Below are 18422 nucleotides of genomic sequence, written 5' to 3'. Positions count from 1 at the left end.
TTATGCAAGATCACCAACAGTGATCACAGTGACCACCTTATGCAAGACCACCAGCAGTGATCACAGAGACCACCTTATGCAAGATCACCAGCAGTGATCACAGAGACCACCTTATGCAAGATCACCAGCAGTGATCACAGAGACCACCTTATGCAAGATCACCAGCAGTGATCACAGAGACCACCTTATGCAAGATCACCAGCAGTGGTCACATCAGTGCTTCTGGCACGGTTTGCTGCAGTATTACAACAAAAGGCTTTGTCAATGTGGAATTATTGCATGGCTGATATTTAATAGCCATGGCTGTTTTGTCCCGGGCATCAAGGTAATAATCTTAATAATATTTAAGTCTCCCCAAAAGCCATAGGATTTATCACTCAAATACCAGCTATAAATATATTTTGAAAATTCAACCAGTTTCCTGTAAAGATCAGCTGTAAATTCTGAAAATAAATACATTTTTGTCTCAAATACATACTTTACAATTTTGGTATACACATATTAATTCTGCCAAGCAAAAGCTTCTAATGGAGTAGGCTGGTGTGCGCACATAAGAGCTACTCTCAGGTATCTGGAGAGCTCCCAGTGGCTCCCAGTGGCCCACGAGCTACTCGTCGGAGACGCCTGTAGTAAAGTTGTCAACTTTCCCAGAATGATTTTGCCTTCATATTTGTAGGTTAGACGTCCACGTTCTAAAGTGTGTTGACCGTCGTGGGGCATTCTATTCGTGCTCTGCTTCCCTCAGTGCAAGATTACATTTCAAAGTGCCTTAATCTCTATATTCCAAAAAACCTTTCAGTTTCAGCTCCAGTGAGGTCTGGGATCGGCCTGATGTGTGTTCCCTTGAAATGTGTGATGTGTTTTGTAGTTTCCTAGCTATGCATGGTACGCATGGCTTCTGTTTTCCTTGTAGGCATTTGAAAAACGTAGTTCAAGCAGCAAATGTCTTGCGTGAACTAAGAGAGTGCATCTATACCAGGCCCGATGCCTTCACGTGTCAATCATCACGTGACTTTCAAACTCCGTGGACAAAACACTGGGGCTGGTAACGGTCTGTGTTGCATGCAGTTTTCACGCAGACGGCTTCCCATACATAATGTATGGGAGAAAAAAAACTTTAATACTCGAAGGAATTGAGCGTTTTATTTGAAGAAGAAAAAACACAGTTTCCCCCAGCCCTCAAAAGAAGGCCATTTTAGATTTTGGACATTTAGCTGTACAAATATTTATCGTTTTTGCTCAAAATGATACTTTCTCACCTACCAAAGCCTCCGAATCAGATGTTTATTTTATAGAAAGAACCCTTTCTGGCAGCTATTTCCACCATTAAGATTCTCGACAGTGAGAGGTGCACTCCGAGGTCCTGTTGTAGATGTCTGTGCCTTGGTCTCATCTTCGCCATCCTGTTCCCTGCTCTGCTGCAGGTACATTGATGTTAAGTGTTGCACTGTATTTATATTTTCCCTGTTTGGTGGCATTTGCTGATCCGGTTTGTGCTGTACTAATTCAGAATAGCTTTGAGTCGAGAGCGAGTATAAACACGTTTAAATTAAAAATGCATATTTTGGTTTAGATTTAAATGTGTTGGAAAGTAGAAATTAACAAAACCCCTCAAGAGATCCCTCCCACTCTTGCCACCGACATTGCTCGCTCGCCTGCTTCTTTACTAGCAGCTTTCCCACTTTTTCAACTCGCCTTACGACACAAGTCACTTGCGGTGTAACTACTACCCCTTTTTACGAAATGGACTTATCAAACATATCCTTAACCAGATTCAAATTTAAAAAAAGAGAGAACTCGAACTCCATATACATGGAACATGGCGTGTTGGCCATGCTTGAATCCATAGAAGCAGAAAAAAAAAAATAAAGGCACAAAGAAAAAAAACGCACCTTTGAATGAATCACTAAAACTGCTCACAAATGAAGAATGCAACGCTAAACTATAAGGGGAGAAAATTGTCAGACTAACTGAACTCACAAAAAACATACCCAAGTCAGTGTATCCATCTGCCCTCAAAACTGCAGAATTAAAGACATATTATGGGTCCATCACTTAAAATGTAAACATTAAGAGAAGCACGTTTAAAATTCCAGTGAAACAATTAAAACAGCTAAGAGCTAGGACTGGTCTTAGAAAGGTGTCAAGCTTAGCAGCAGACAATGGAGGCAGATCATTTTAAGGTACATCCTTCGTATACTTTACTGTTTCCCTTCTAACTCTCAGGAACCAGGAAGTGACTGGCGGCCATCTTGTGGGGCTCTCTGTCGCCATTGGTGGTTGAGCTGATGTCATCAACCGATGAATCCTCACGGTGGGACAGAAGGCACGAGCTCTCACTATTGCCAGAACTAGTAAAAACTGGAAAAACTAAACAATGAAAAAGGAACCCAGACAGGGATAAAACCTGCAATCCAGGCTGTGGTGCATGCTACGTAAATGAGCAATGTTGTTTGCTTTATTTTCTGTTACATTTCTGTCCTCGGACGAGCACCCCCACGTTGCATCCTGTGAGCACAGTCTTTGTGATCAGGACAAAGCATAGAGAGATTTGCACATTTTTGCCAAAAGTTAAAGAAAGACCCAAGATTGAGGATTTATCAGTAAATTATTATTTCTTCAGAGACTCATGGGCATGAAAACAAATATGTACATATATATTAATTCTGGGTGACTTATATTTGAAGTACAAAGAAATGGACACATTTTACTATTACTAGAGATGGATAAATAAAGGTGAGGAACACAGTCTTATCATGTTCCTTTCTTACATAAACAAAACGTTCTCTTCCATACCCACTGAGACTTGGTAAAACAGAGTGCGGCCATGTGTTCTTCTGATTCCATGATGCAGTTCCTTTTGCTTTAAATGGCGTGTCCTCATGGGCGGAGCCTTCAGCGCGTGATTGGCGGGTTCTCTGACAGCAGTCTACTGGATTCAACCTTGGGAGTTGACAATATTGGCCTCTATGCTCATGCTGCTTGCACTGTTGTTGTTGGCTACATTGCTTCTCCCACCCTATAAACAAAACAAGGCCAGGATTGCATCCTGATGATCATGACCTCTGACCTTGAAGCTTAGGGATGCATGTTAAAATGTAGACCTTTGCTGTATTACCCAAGGCCATACTTTCATGCACAGCTCTGAAATCAATTTGGAACATGGATTGAAGTCCCCTGGACTAGAGCAGAACTGAAGCCTCCAGGTAGGGCAGAGTGCAGGGAATGGGTCAGTCCCATGAGACTGGCTGTTCCCCAACGCTGATGGCGCTTCACAAAATCTCCCGATTTACCCATAGGCCAATCTGCTTCTGAATGCTGGGCAGAAACACTATAGTCTGCTCTGGTATCTTGATAGCACAACTCTCACAAACTCATAAATCCTAATTACTTTCCACCGCGTTGTTCTCCGGTATCATAGTGCAGCGACCAAGCCGTAAAAGGATCATTTTTGCAAATTCTAAACATGTTAGTATGTTTCTTCTCTAACAACAGAAGACCATGTTCCATTGTCTGGGTTCTGATACCGCGAAACCCTTCTTTGCCTTTGTGGCTCCATTAACATGGCTGCCGAGCGCTGGGCGGGAAACAAATCATCTACCCTCCAACAACACAGACTTTATAGAGACAATAATACTGACAAATACTTGGTGGAACACCTGAGGAAACGTCTACATGTCACAGCCGTGGTGACCTTATGGAGAAACTTTGTGCACAATGCAGACCTATGTGGAGGAAGAAATGTAACTCACAAAAGTGTTGATCTAAGAGAATGTGGAGCGGGGTGTGCAACCTTAGAGAAGGTTGTGCCATGAACCAACCAGGAGCTTCTTTTGTGGAATGCACAGTAGGTTTGGGGCTTTTCACACCTAGGGTCTCACTTTCCCAACTTGTTGGAGAGGAAAAACGCTCTCCACCCTGTATCGTGGTGTGTGCCATAGTACATATGTCATGCAGCTTATGGACACCGGCTATTCTGACCCCTACTCTCAATGTACTCCTTCCTTAAACATTCCCAGTTTGATGACCCGTGATTGGTAAGGCATGCTCGAGCCAATCAAATCTATAACTCAAGCATACACCCAATGCGTAGTGGGTAAGGACAGTTCCCACTGGGCGCAGACTCACGGTTGATCATTCCGATGAGGTCACCTTGGGATCCAGGACAAGCCAAATCCCAAAGCCCTAGGGATCTTGAGAGGGTACCTATGTGTGTGCAACACACCCATATAGAGCAGGAGGCAAGTAGCAGCCTTAAAAGGACTAGTCCTGATGCCTTGGCTCGTAAAGACCCACACTCATGTGTCCCTCTGCGCATTCTGCGTCCCCGCCAGCGCTCAGCTGCTCCGCCAGCACAAGGGGTTGCTGGTCCTCCTCTTCTGAAATGATAAACACTGGCTTGGACTTTTCAATCTCCATACAGAAGTCTTTGGTTCGGGTAAGGCTGCCCAAGCTACGCTTGCCAGGGCTCAGACCCTCCTTGGCAGTCTCTTGGCCAATGCGTGGGATTTCTATGGGGCTAATTTCCTGGGCAGCTCTTGGATGCTCCACCTGTCCCTCATCCGGTGAGCTGGCCCGAAACCCAAAGTAGGGACTCCCAAAGTGAGACTTCTTAAGGCTGCCAGTGTACACCTTGCGCTGCCGCTGGGCAGACTGGCTAAGTGGGTACGAGGAATTGCTGTGGGAAGGCTGTGAGTGGGGCGGTGCGGAGGCACACCCCACGTGTGCTGTAGGATTGGCCTGCCCGCTGCTGTCTTCACTGGAATTCCCTCCCGCTGCCATCAAGCCCTGAAACAGAAAATAAAAGGGTGTCAAGGAAGAAAACATACACTACTTTCACACAAGTACAATACAAAACAAATGCATAAAATGAAAGCGGACAATTAACCCACAACAGATTTCTTAGTACACAGACACATACAAACATAACAAACGCAGCCCACACAATCCCATCACACACATTAAAACACACACACACAATCTGCACAATACATCCAACACGTACAAAAAACATTCACTCGCAAACCATGCCACACAAAGCAATAAATATATGCCATACTTGTATAGCACACATCCCACATACACATACAACGCACACATACGTACTAAAAGTACAAAAGCCCTGTGATCTATAGACAGTTTCATTAACAGAAGTCTGTTTTTGTTCATTCTATGCCACTTTGCACCCAAGGGTCCCTTTAATATGTTTCCATTCTCTTAGCATGCTGGCACGGCTTGAATCCCTCGGGGCGGGGGCGGGGTTGAGTAGTGTGTGGTGTGTGTGTGTTCCCGTTTGTGAGACCGGCCTGCCTCTGTCACAGGGGCAGCAACGTTCCAGCAGGAGCAGCCCGGGCCGATGACACATGACAAATGCTGCCTACTGTCATGCTCTGAGGAGTAAAGAGAAGCCTTGGTCTCTGTCAGTGGCGGCGCCCCTTTAGGACAGAGGATTGTCGCCCCCTGCTGCCAGTGCAGCGAAAGTGGAAAATAAAACGCTAATACAATGAATTGCCATTTTATTTTTCACAGCTCCAAGCCCGAGGGGTGTTTGGGGGCGGGGCATTGCTACTGACTGGCAGCAGGGGAGTGGTGCTAACTCCACCAGTATATACTGCACATTTCTCTTTGGGCAGCTGTTTCGAGACGGCCAGCCTGACATGCGCAGTGTAAACCTCTCCACAATGCGGTCTTAGACAGCTGGGTGGAGAGCAGGCACAGGCCTCCTGTATCTGTTGGAGCATAGAGGCAGCCTGCTCCAGCCAATCCTGGCGCAGCTCTCATCTGCTCATCTGCAGCATGAGAGCAGTGTTGGGATTTGGAGAGGGTTGGCTGAGGCTCCATGAGGATTCAAGGTGACGAGGAAGCCTAGGGAAGTACGTTTTTAAGTTCTATTTTTTTGGCCCACTGATGGGCACTGTGAGAAACTCGTATTGCCTTCATCCGTAATTCCAGAGCTCTCAGTCACAGCCCGTTATAAAATCTGTTAACGAGCCATGACTGAGAGCATTGGAATGTGAGCCCAAAGGCATTGTGATTCACCATAGTGCCGGCCACTGAGGTTTGACACTGGCTCGATGACCCTCCACTTCTGGGGGGCACTGGCCGCTATTGTTCTCTGTACTTATAACAAATGCTTCCAGGCATGTAAAATGTTTGCAAAGGATAGATAGATAGTCCCACTTTTCTAGGAGTTGAAATGATAAGAACTTGAATCACCAGATCCATTCGGGGGGTGAAAGGAGGACGCAAAGTGTGAATTGTCTTTAGCTTCGTGCTCACGGGTGGCGGATGGGGCTCACTTTGGACAATTGTCCTTTTATTAGCCGACGTTAATGCTAGATAATCCTTTTATTATGGCACGGACCAAAAAACTGGAAGTGATACTTGTATTTCTAAAAGAACATAGAGCCACATGTACAAAGCCTTTGGGGGGGGTCGCAAAGAGTCCGAGTTGTCGAATTGGGCCATTTGTGACAGCAAAACGGCCTTTTAATATGAACAAAACACGTTACCGAATTATAATTTAGGTTTGTAATTCAGCATTTGGAAGGGGCATGTTTAGGGCATTCCATCCAAATATGGAATCAGTTTGGATTGGTATGTAATAATGTTTTGCGACTTAATTTCGGTCGTAAAACATTCTTTTATCACCTCCGCAATGGAGGTGGTAAGCCAATCACTAACAGGAAGGGGTTCTCTTGGGAGCCGCCTCCCCTTTGTTAATGTTGACGAAAACATTTCTTAAGAGTAGGCAGTGCCCAATGGACCACCGCCTACTCATAAAATGAAACTTACATGTTTCATTTTTTAGTGCAATCTGTTTTCCATGAAAGAAAACGGGTTGCATTAAAAAAAAAAGCTTTATTTAAAAGTAATCACAGGTATGGTGGTCTGCTGACCCGAGCAAGCCACCACCCCAGTGAAGGCTGCGGATCATATTGGGTCGCAATGTGCAACCTACCTCGTTAATATTCATGAAGTAGGTCGAATTGTGGGCACTAGGAATTGTTAAGGTGCGAATCAACCTATTAGTACATAGGTAGGTTTGCGAATTACCACATGGGTTGCAAATTATGACTAGTATTTTGCGACCACTGTGTAGTACATCTGGCCCATAATTACAAATGCTGGTAACATTCAAAGATGCACAATACTCATAAGCTATGACATATAATTTATATCCCATCCAATTATGAACATGATAACTTAACCAATTATGAACGTGCTAACTTAAATCCCCGAAGCACGAAAAAACAAACCCTTGACAAAGCCAACACAGCTAACTTGGCTGCAAGTTAGATCTCTATTCTTCTTCAAGAAGTTAGAAGCCATCCCACCATGGATGGCAGCTACACATTTTTCCAGACGACTAGTGAAATTACAGGATGACTGGTACTACCTCAGCAAACGCTTAGAGTCATCTGCATAGAAAGCGACTTTGAAAGGAGTGACCCATTTCGTGCAATGGTTCGACTTACATGAAGACATCAAGTGAAATGGCCCACCCATGTGACTCGTCACAGGACACTGCTTACACCTCCAAGAGAATGGCGGAAGGAAAACCATGTGTGTGCAGCTGCTTAGAAAGCATCAACACCATTGGGCAGGACCAGAAATGCCTACCATTTGCATCAAACACACTGTGCTAGGGGCGCACACCCACTTGACACCAATCCACAAGCGTGTGATTTTCTGGGACTTTATTTGGCCAGCTAATTACAAGCTTCCCCGCTGCCAGGAGATGGTGGGCTTAGACTTCTTTACGATGGCCGAGTCCAGCTCAATTTTCTGAAGCAATGCAAGGAGGATGCCTTTCTCACAAGCATTCGAGAATGAATGAATAGAAAATTGGAAAGTGCACTAGTTGCTCAAACTAGGACATCAAGGCTGTAGGGAGTACGGCTAAAGAGGTAAAAGGAAGGATTAATTTAGCGAGAAAAGCAGTATTTTTAGTTGTTTTTAGAAATGATTCAGAGGGTGCCTGATAAAGTCCATGAGGGAGGGCATGTTACTGTTTAGGAGCGAGGTAATAAAAGGAACGGACCCCGAGTCCAGATTGCTTAAATCGTGGGCTACCAGTAGTCTGAAGGGTCTTGTGGGTGCATAGAGACTGATGAGGCCATGGGTGTATTTTGGACTCTTTTTAGACAGGCCAAGGAAGGTAAGTGCAGAAGTTTTAAAAATCATTCTTTTATGGGTGTGCAACCAATGAAGGTCTCTAAACTGAGGGGCAATGGATTGATGTCTGGGTCTACTGAGGGTACGTCTGGCTGCAGCATTCTGCACAATCTGGGCCAATGAATTGAATATTTGGGGAGTCCCAAGTATAGGGAGTTCCCATAGTCCAGTCTTGAAGATTTTCCTTAAAGCCTTTAACAAGGTGAAACATGCACCAGCAGCTGGCACAATTTGAGCTTTAAAGTATAAATCATGATACCATTTCATGCCTAGATTTATGATGGATCTGGCTAGAGAAGGGGGGCTTCCTAACTAGTTAGACCACCAGGCGGATGGCATTTGAAATTTTCTTCAATGGAAATAACGAGCTGGGTGTGAACAGCAAAGAATACGAGTTCAAGGCCAGAAGATTGAACCAAATTTTCTAGTGGTCTGAAGCAAACAATGAATAGTTTGGGGCTCAAGTGATGCTATTGGGTAATCCATATGCTAGTGATGTCGAAGAGGAGAAAATTGAATCAAGTGTTGCTATCGGTCGACGGTCTGATGTAAAGGAAATGATCCATCTAAGAGGAGATCCATCTATTCCAAGCTGGTAAAGACGTTCCAGCCGCATTTGATACGAGTCTGTTTCAAAGGCTGCAGAGAGGTCCAGTAGGACGGGCGCCTCCGAACCTCCTTAGTCCAGAGTTAGGAAGATGTGTTTTGAAGCACCTCAAAGCAAACTCGGTACAATACATCGGGCGTAAAGTTGACTGGAGTCATCCAAAAGAGACTTGTTTTCCAAATAAATTGATATTTGCTTATGGACTGATTTTTCCAGTATTTTGGAAACAAGAGGAAAGAGAGAAAGGGCTCTGAATTGGATCTATGACACAATCACGCATGCTTTTACAACGCATGCCATTAAAATGCGGGCAATACAACGAACATGTTGTTACCACACATTTCATTCACACGCAAGTCGTTACAATGACTTGCCTTAGGGAAGCGCTGGGTTTTGGAATAGTATATGTTACTATTCCAACTCCAGTTTGTGCAACAGTAGGGAAGGTGTTGGATTCAAATTCCAACCACACATTTACTAATGTAATTCACTGTAACGTGGTAACAACACGTTCGTTGTATTGCCCGCGTTGTAATGGTACTGCATAGTTCTGGCTGTGTAGTAAAGGCTGTTTCCCTCTGAAATTCAGCTATTATGAAGGGTCTGCACCCGGTTTCTTGAGCAGAGGTTGTGCGTAAGGTAGACGTTGGCACAGAAGAGAGGATTTTAAGAGTTGACAGAGGCAAGGGGTGATGAACTTCTTGCCTAATTACAAAGTAGAAGGGTTGTAGGGAGTCAAAATGGAACCAGATTTTATATTCATTAATGCTGATTGAATGCATTCAATTGTTGATAAACTGAACTTGTTAATCCAATGAGGATGAGAAATTCATGCACAGAAGCGTGAAATAGAATAAACATCTACTTCTATATGGAGGAGATTTTAATATGAAAGAACAAGGGCAAGTTATCGCCTAACTCTAGCAACTGGGGATGACTTGATTACGGGCTGATAGATGAGGGGCAGAATTTATGATGGTGAAGACCTCTGAAGACGAATGAGTAGAAGCCGCCGGATTATCTGTGCAATAAGAGGCTCGACTGTCTGTAGGAGTTTGAGGTCGTTTTTAATTGGAGACTCGTATAGGGTTTTCGGTGCAGGGTTGAGATTTGCGCTCCATTTGCGTTCCAGCCTTCTGCAGTGAAGTTTTGCCTTTCTAAGTGTATTTGTGTTCTAGGGGAAGTAGGCGTGGTGGGAAGGGACTAGCTGAATTTAAGTGGAGCAACAGAAACAACCACCGACGACATCTAAGCATTAAAGGCTAAAACCTCTTCAGTTGGATTACCTAAAAACATAGGGGGCGATGAAGCAAGAGCTTCATTAGGTTTTGAGTCGGTACTGACCAACAGACTTCATTAATCCATTTCTTGCTCTTCTTTCTTGTACTTTCTACACAAGAGGTGCACCTGCTCCTTGAATCTGGCATGTCTCTCAGTTACTGTGTTTAATTAAATAGCCCCCTTAAGAAAGGCACTTGGCTCCCTACCTGTATTGTTACCAAGTACAATGAGTCAAGGCCCACCATAGAGATGTGCGAGTGTGGCGGTCTGTTTGGACAGGAATGTCCCCAGCATGGTGAAATGGCATGCACTTTCTGCCCCGAGAGCCCACAAGTATGTGAAACTGGTATCCCAACTCATTACTTTGGCCCTGGCATTACACTGATGTAGTGTGCGGGCAGAGGCCTCAGCTTTTCTTTAGTAATGCAAGATCCAGAACCTGTTCTGTACACTACAAGGGCGCACAAAGCAAGCCCTCATAGTGGTTGTAGAGCTACAGTCCTTGCCCCGGGTGAATCATGTAAAGCAGTGGTGGTAGCATACAGGGTTTTTGTGAATTAGTTGTGTGTCAGGAAACGAAGAGTCTACTGGCCCCTCTCATGTAAAGGTACATTGTTTGGTAACTCCAGAACCCTGTGCTGACATTCTGTGTGTGTGCCAAGTGCACGTATGTGGAGTTAATGTGTAGCACAAGTATGACAGTAGCATTCGTGTGTGTCATGAGTTTGAGTAATGGGACCACGAGATTCATTCAAGATGGCCACTGGTTAATGTGCACAAGATGGAGGGTGATGCCACTGCCCCAGGCACTGGAAGTGTATCGCCTGCACTCCCAAGGCTGGACACTGGAGATTCAGACACTGAGGTGAGGGCTGATGGAGCCAGGGCTGACTTCAGAAATTCAATGAGAATCTTATTGGCAAAAGCTTGCAGAATAGTTCTTCCTGAGCACTAGATTGTAGTGGCAGGGGGATGAGACTGCAGTTCTGATGTTCAAGGTGAGGGCGTTTTTAGGTAGGACCTCTCTTTTGTCTGTGCCTGTGATCACTGCTACAAGAAGCCTGATGACAGCCGGGTGCAGGGATGTTACAATTTATTGTTCCCTTTCTTTGAAGAAAATAAACCTGCTTGGAACCAGCCCCATTGCCACCTGCTGTGAGAGCATTCACCTTGCACAAATGCTGTAACTGAGGAGCAGCTTGGAAATTACACTCAAAAGGGAACCATCCCTAACCAGTTCTGAAGCCTTATACAGTGGATCTCATGTCTGGAAAATGTGCATGAATGTGGTATCCTCTTTGTTCTGGTTGCAAGTGCTTCTTAACCATGGAAGTGTGGGCTACGCAATGAACAAGAAGAGCTGCTGTGTGACCAGGGCTGATGTCTGCATGACAGCCAGTCTCCAGGAAGGGGGGGGGCGGAATCACCCAAAGACTGCACAACATGCTGGAGAAGTAGAAGGTTGTTCTAACACCTATTAGCCTTCCTGCCAGCTCAGAGACAAAGAGAGATAACCCTGCAGAGGACTAGACCGTTCAGAAGGAGGAATCAGGCGTTTTCCTGCGGTGTGGAACACCAAGAAAATGCTGAAGGACCCATTTTAATAGGGGTCTCCCAGTCATTCATGATTGCCCTTCAGTGAATCGCATTCAGAAATGAAGTCCGAAAAGTAACCAAGTGCTGCTCGGCAGCACTGCAAGTCCCAAAGGCTGATGCTACCGGACTCCAAACCAATCCAGTAGAGGACATGCAGTAACCACCAATACAGAAGACTGAAAGCAGCCCGAGGACCTCTTCTGCCAAACAAGCACCCAGTGTGATCCTGTGCTGGAGGTCCTAACAAGTCCCTTTTAGTACCTGGCCCAGGGGCTGCATCGAACAGGATTTGTGCTCGCCGAGCAGGCTGCCATGGTATTCACCATCCACAGCCTGAGACTGGTGTTACAGAGTCGCTGCTGAATCCACGGCTGGGAGAACACCCACCAGCACTGTATAACTGCAGCAACAAGAGCAGGTAATGGGGCCTCAGATGCAAAAGACAGGGTTAGATGTGTAGGCTGTGCTTAGTAACGGGAATACGGACTGATACATATGCACCCCAGTTTGGGTGTGAACTGGAGTATGAAATACTCTGTAGGAGTAGAGACCTAGGACTTGTAGTTGGAATCACAACCCCACAACTGAGCCTCATCAAATTGCGTAACATTATGGGTTCCCATTGTCATTGAAGTGCTCAGATAAGCATTGGGCTGCACAATGGTGTCTGCTGGTTGACTGTTGAGTTCTGAGCTCTTTCCCCGGACACTCCTTCCCAGAGAATCCTGTGACTGCTGCCCTCATGGAAGGGTGCACTTGGGCCAGTTTGCAGAGCCACAGTGTGATGGACCCCAGGACACAAGAAGCAAACAACCTCAGCCACCACGGTTGGGGCCCAGTAGCCCCCCAGCCCTCTAGCTCACTGAGAGGTGTCGGACACTCGAATACTGAAAGATGGAAGAACAGAGTTTGGCGAAATGAGAACATGAGCAAAAAATCAGCCATTAACGTAAAGTCTTTCTTCCTCGCTCCAGTGTGCCAATCTGCAGAACTCAACAAGCCTCTGTAACACCTGTGAATTTATTTTGGACAGAGGGTCAGCCATAAAGTTGCCAATCATTTACAGCAATCAGTGTAAAATCAAGGATTAATCAGCTGTCTTCAAGGAATAGCAGCTAAAGGGAGAGATGCTGGCACCTTGAATGATGTGACGGACACAGACAATAGATCCAGCATCAACAGCATTAGTGGAAGCTTCCCCTCCCCCCCCACACTATGTCAAGCACACAAAGCATGTGCAATGCAGTCAATAGCTGTGCAATATTCCCTCACCTACACCCACCGGACAACACAAAAACACAAACAGAAAAGGATTACAGCACTGTCAGCAGCAATGCAGGCTTTCTCTTGAGACCGAGCAAGAACAGAAAACATACAAGGGCAGCAGGAGTACAAACCTCCTCTCTTACACACTACAGGCAGGTAGGGTGCAAAACCCCCTCATGCACAGACAGGCAGAGTACAGACACCAAAACTGTAACCGTCCTTCAAATACACAGAGCAATTAAGGCAGAATTGTTCTTATGCACCTAGAAGTTCTCATATCAGATGACGTCAGAGTGGGTAAACAAAAAAACAAGGCAAAAGAGAAAGCAAGAGGAGGATTGGTATGCAGTGAGGCACAACCAGGACAAAGGAGTCTTTCATAACCAGTAGATAGGATACACATCGCTAGTAAGTCCTCTTCTGCAGTGGTGGCCAATCTTGGAGACCATATCCGGTGTAGGACATCGAGGTTATGTGTGTGTTCAGTACTAGGGGCCACATGTGAAGTATTGGGTCCTGTTCCTAGTGCCTCACCTACAGAATTACTGTTAAAAATGGAGTATTGTGTCCGGGAGATGAAGGCCGCAGTTAGAGCGTTGAGTCCAGTTTTGGGCCACCTGTGGTGTACTGTCTACAGCTCTTGGGCCTTTTCTGTAGTATTCTGTCCAATGCTGAAGCCTCATATGGAGTGATTGGACTCAGTTCTGGGTTCCTTGTTTGGGGGCTTGCCCCCAGTTCTGGCAGCCAAATCTGAACCCTTGGCTTCAATTCTGAAGGCCTCACCAGGAGGATGGTGTCTAGTTCTGCAGGCGTCATCTATTGTGTCCTGTTCTGAAGCTCTCACTCGGTGTGTTGTATCCTGTTCTGAAAGTCACATGTGAAGGGGGTTGTGAAAGTGTGTGTTTAATAATGGAGTGAACTCTGTGCATTTCTGGTGTGTGGTGGGGTAAGTAGGTGGCTATATGAGTGAGTGAGTAGATATGTGCCTGGATGTGGATGTGAATGGATGGCTATGTGAGTGAGTGACGGTAAGAGGACGTACGCGTAGATAGGTCAGGCGGCAAATGGAGTGTTGTGTGTCGATGAGTAAAGTGTGTGAATGTATGAGTTTCTAACTGCGTGAGAGGGTAGATGAAATTAATGATGTGTCAGTAGACATTGATAATCTATCAGTGAATGGGAGGGTGGATGATTGTTTTATTGAATAAATGGGTGAGTGGCTGAGTGAATAGGTGAGAGGGTAGAAGTGCGAGGGAATGGATGGGTTAGTTAGTACATGGGAGAGTAGGTATATGCAGGGTATGTGAAGTGATGAACAAATGGATGAATAGATGAGTAGGGAGCTGAATGGTCACTGAGTGAATGAATATGCGAGTGGCTGGATAAATGGATTTTTAGTAGGTACGTCATTGATTAAGTGAATGAATGGCTGCGTGAGTGGGAAATAGACGAGTCAGACAGTTTCTACTTTACGCTGTGTTCACAACACAAAAGGAGGCCACATCATCTGACAGCTGTGCTCTGCAATAAAAGCAGATGTTTTAACAGTTAACCAAAGCTTATGGTACTGTGCCAACACACACACACACACAGTAGCCTGAATCTATAACTATGTTCCCAAGAATATCTCTGATGTTCTGGTAACACAGCCACTGTGATCAGACAGAGCGAGTGTAAATTCAAGGCGCGATTCCGTTAACACACTAGAACTGGGTGTCAATACAAACAAGCATTGGCAGATCCAATAGGTCTTGAATATGCAAGATCTATTGGCTTTATCAATGTTTTTTAGCCATGTTGTACAGCAGCCCACCTGCTGTGCAGCATGGCTAAAAGTGTAAAAAAAATTGCCATGATGCAGTCAATACTGGTTGCTTCATAGCATTTTTTAAACTTTCAGACATGCTGCACAGGAGCCATGCAGCTGTACAACATGGCTTAAAAAACACTGAAATCCAAATAGTAGACCTATCTGGCCAGGTGATTGTTTTCTTTGCTATGTTGTACAGCTGTGTGGCTGCTGTGCAGCAGGGTTGATAGCACAAAAAACACTACAAAGAGGCCAGCGTTGACCGCGTCTTAGCACTTTTTTTTTTACTTTTCGCTTCGCTACGGCTAAAAAAAATTGCCTTTTTTTTTTTTTTTTAAATAGACCTATTGCCTTTGCCAAACTTTGCTTTTTTTTTTTTTCAGGCAGTGCTTTCTGATCCTCTCTGGCCTACTAGGCAATTAATGGGCATGCACTGCATCTTTTAATTTTAATGTCAATTAGAGAGTGGACATGGAATCGCTGCACCAGCGTATTTCTTTTAGTACTACCGCATGCAGTCAATGTTGCCACCAGTGTGTTGTGAGCCCGTACTACCACCCTGGAGCTCCCAGTTGCTAGTACCATGGTTGTGATGAGTGACAATGCAGGGGTGGCACTGCGGCGGAGAATGGCCGTGGTGTCATGCCGAATGAGGCGTGAAGAGGCCGGGCACTTGAAGCAGAGGTTCTTGCTTCTAGCAGTGGATGGACACTAATCACGCAAAATCAATCTGTACTTGGTCCATGCTTCACACAAAGAAACAAAGTGACTCAGGAAGTGATGCCTTTCTGGCACTGCTGAATTATAAGGCAGCAAGGAAGAGCGATAATGATACCAACAAATGGTAAGTAATGGGCGGCAGCAAAGAAGAGTGGTAATGATGCCAACGAATGGTAAGTAATGGGCGGCAGCAAAGAAGAGTGATAATCAAGCCAACGAATGGTAAGTAATGGGTGAGAGCAAAGAAGAGTGATAATAATGCCAACGAATGGCAAGTAATGGGCGGCAGCAAAGAAGAGTGATAATGATGCCACGAATGACAAGTAATGGGTGGGAGCAAAGAAGAGTGATAATGACGTCAACAAATGGTAAGTAATGGGTGGCAGCAAAGAAGAGTGATAATGATGCCAACGAATGGTAAGTAATGGGCGGCAGCAAAGAAGAGTGATAATCAAGCCAACGAATGGTAAGTAATGGGCGGGAGCAAAGAAGAGTGATAATAAAGCCAACGAATGGTAAGTAATGGGTGGGAGCAAAGAAGAGTGATAATGTTGCCAACGAATGGTAGGAAATGGCCGGGAGCAAAAAAGAGCGATAATGCTGTCAACAAATGGCAAGTAATGGGCGGCAGCAAAGAAGAGTGATAATCAAGCCAACGAATGGTAAGTAATGGGTGAGAGCAAAGAAGAGTGATAATAATGCCAACGAATGGCAAGTAATGGGCGGCAGCAAAGAAGAGTGATAATGATGCCACGAATGACAAGTAATGGGTGGGAGCAAAGAAGAGTGATAATGACGTCAACAAATGGTAAGTAATGGGTGGCAGCAAAGAAGAGTGATAATGATGCCAACGAATGGTAAGTAATGGGCGGCAGCAAAGAAGAGTGATAATCAAGCCAACGAATGGTAAGTAATGGGTGGGAGCAAAGAAGAGTGATAATGATGGCAACGAATGGTAAGTAATGGGCGGGAGCAAAGAAGAGTGATAATAAAGCCAACGAATGGTAAGTAATGGGTGGGAGCAAAGAAGAGTGATAATGATGGCAACGAATGGTAAGTAATGGGCGGGAGCAAAGAAGAGTGATAATAAAGCCAACGAATGGTAAGTAATGGGTGGGAGCAAAGAAGAGTGATAATGTTGCCAACGAATGGTAGGAAATGGCCGGGAGCAAAAAAGAGCGATAATGCTGTCAACAAATGGCAAGTAATTGGTGGGAGCAAAGAAGAGTGATAATGATGCCAACGAATGGTAAGCAATGGAGGGGAGCAAAGAAGAGTGATAATGATGCCAACGAATGGTAAGTAATGAGCGAGAGCAAAGAAAAATGATAATTGTACCAACAGATGTTAAGTAATGAGCGGTAGCAAAGAAAAGTGATAATGATGCCAACAAATGTTAAGTAATGGGCTGCATAAAAGCCTTTTTTTGAGTTTTCTTTGTTTTTGGATTTTTCTTTTTTTTTCTTGACACAACAGATCGTCACCAAGCAACAGCACATGTGCACTGCCTGCAGGTGAGACCAAACAACGAGTATGGCGAGACAAACATGTCTCAGAGGCAAAGAGGTTGCTACACTGGTGCATGTACTCACGCTGTCCACCAGCTTGGTGAAAGGGCTGCCTGTGCTCCAACTGCACCACTTCTTCTGTAGCTTTGGCAATGGAGCCAGGAAGTCATGGAAGGTGCGCACACTCCACGTCCTCCGCCTGGGAGGATCCGGCCCTGAGCTCACATCCTCCTGATCCATGGGATCTCCACTGCTGGTCGAAGGATCCCAAGTTTGCCAATTCGACACGGAGGATGGACTGGTCATGGTTCTCCGCAAACTGTTGCTCTTCTGTGAAATAAACAGAGATTGTTTGTTAACTAGACATGTTGAGAATCACTAGAAACAGTTCAAGGGACACCTTGCTCTCCATATTCTGCCAAGTTATTTGCAGGGAAAGTACATTTTGCAAATTTGCATCATTTTCATGGCAAAACAAGAAATAAATCAGGGTTTGGCACACTCCTGCATATAACACGTCTCCCCTTTTTTGGAAAATTATTATACAGATATACATACAACGTATAGCTAGTGTAGTCAAATCACAGATTGCGCTTTATATCACGATGAGTCTTTTGAGGAAAAGAGTGGGCAGACATGACACAGCCCTCAAATTTCTTCGGAATACTCCTATTCCTCAGAGACTTGCCCTTATGAGGTTCTACCATCTATTCTGCATCACCTGACCCACATTCATCACCCACATGCCTCATAACTTCATCCTCAAGATCCTTCACCTTCTCTTTGTCCTTCCTTTTTCTGAATCCTATCTATGTGAACTTTAATGAACCTTCCCTTGTTCCACCTCAATCCATCTTCCAACATAACTACTCTTCTAATTAGTCTGATGACCCTCCTCAGCAGAAAGATTTATATTTGTTGAGTTTCCCTGGAGTTCTCTTCTTTTACCTTGTCTCGAATCATACCTCACGTTCTGTCAAACTGCTTTTTAGAACTTCTGTTTTTCCCCTCTTATTTGCTTCTGATAAATCTTGTTGTTCTCTCTCACCCTCAATTTAGTTCTAAGTTACATTTCCTCCTTTAAACTCCCTAGAGGTGCTAGGCAGGGTTGTGTACTGGCCCCACTCCTATTCCTATTATACATTAACGGCTTGAATACATTTTTGATAGAAAACGATAAGGGTATGCCCAGGAGAAATTTTGCTTTCGGCCCGTCTCTGCTGTATGCAGATGATGCGGTTTTATTATCCCACACATCTAATGGTCTAAGGGGCTCGGTGGATATATTTGTAAATTTTATGAATGAGCTGGATCTAGATAACAATATTCCCAAAACCCATATTATGATCTGCGGGAAGATCACTTCTAAAGCTAGGCCCATATGTATTAAGGTTGAAGTAATATTGCAGATTAGTTCTTTTCCGTACCTTGGAGTCGCTTTTGATCAACACAGTAA

The 18422-nt window shown here is 44.8% G+C and overlaps 1 protein-coding gene across 5 annotated transcripts in view; it reads right to left on the bottom strand.

The window, feature by feature from the left end:
• Window positions 1-2366: 2366 nt before the first annotated feature.
• LOC146783245 (uncharacterized) overlaps window positions 2367-18422 on the bottom strand; it is a 312026-nt gene continuing 295970 nt past the window's right edge. For all 5 annotated transcript variants that reach the window (XM_085633267.1, XM_085633266.1, XM_085633265.1 and 2 more), the window contains 2 exons: window positions 17051-17296; window positions 2367-4788 (listed from right to left, as the gene is read on the bottom strand). In XM_085633267.1, coding sequence (XP_085489393.1) covers window positions 4264-4788; window positions 17051-17296 — 771 coding nt within the window. In that variant the 3' untranslated portion in view covers window positions 2367-4263. The remainder of the gene's footprint in view (window positions 4789-17050; window positions 17297-18422) is intronic.

The sequence above is a fragment of the Triturus cristatus genome, chromosome 11 (genome assembly GCF_964204655.1).
Source record: "Triturus cristatus chromosome 11, aTriCri1.1, whole genome shotgun sequence".
NCBI lineage: Eukaryota > Metazoa > Chordata > Amphibia > Caudata > Salamandridae > Triturus > Triturus cristatus.
This window is presented reverse-complemented; position numbering and strand designations above follow the sequence as displayed.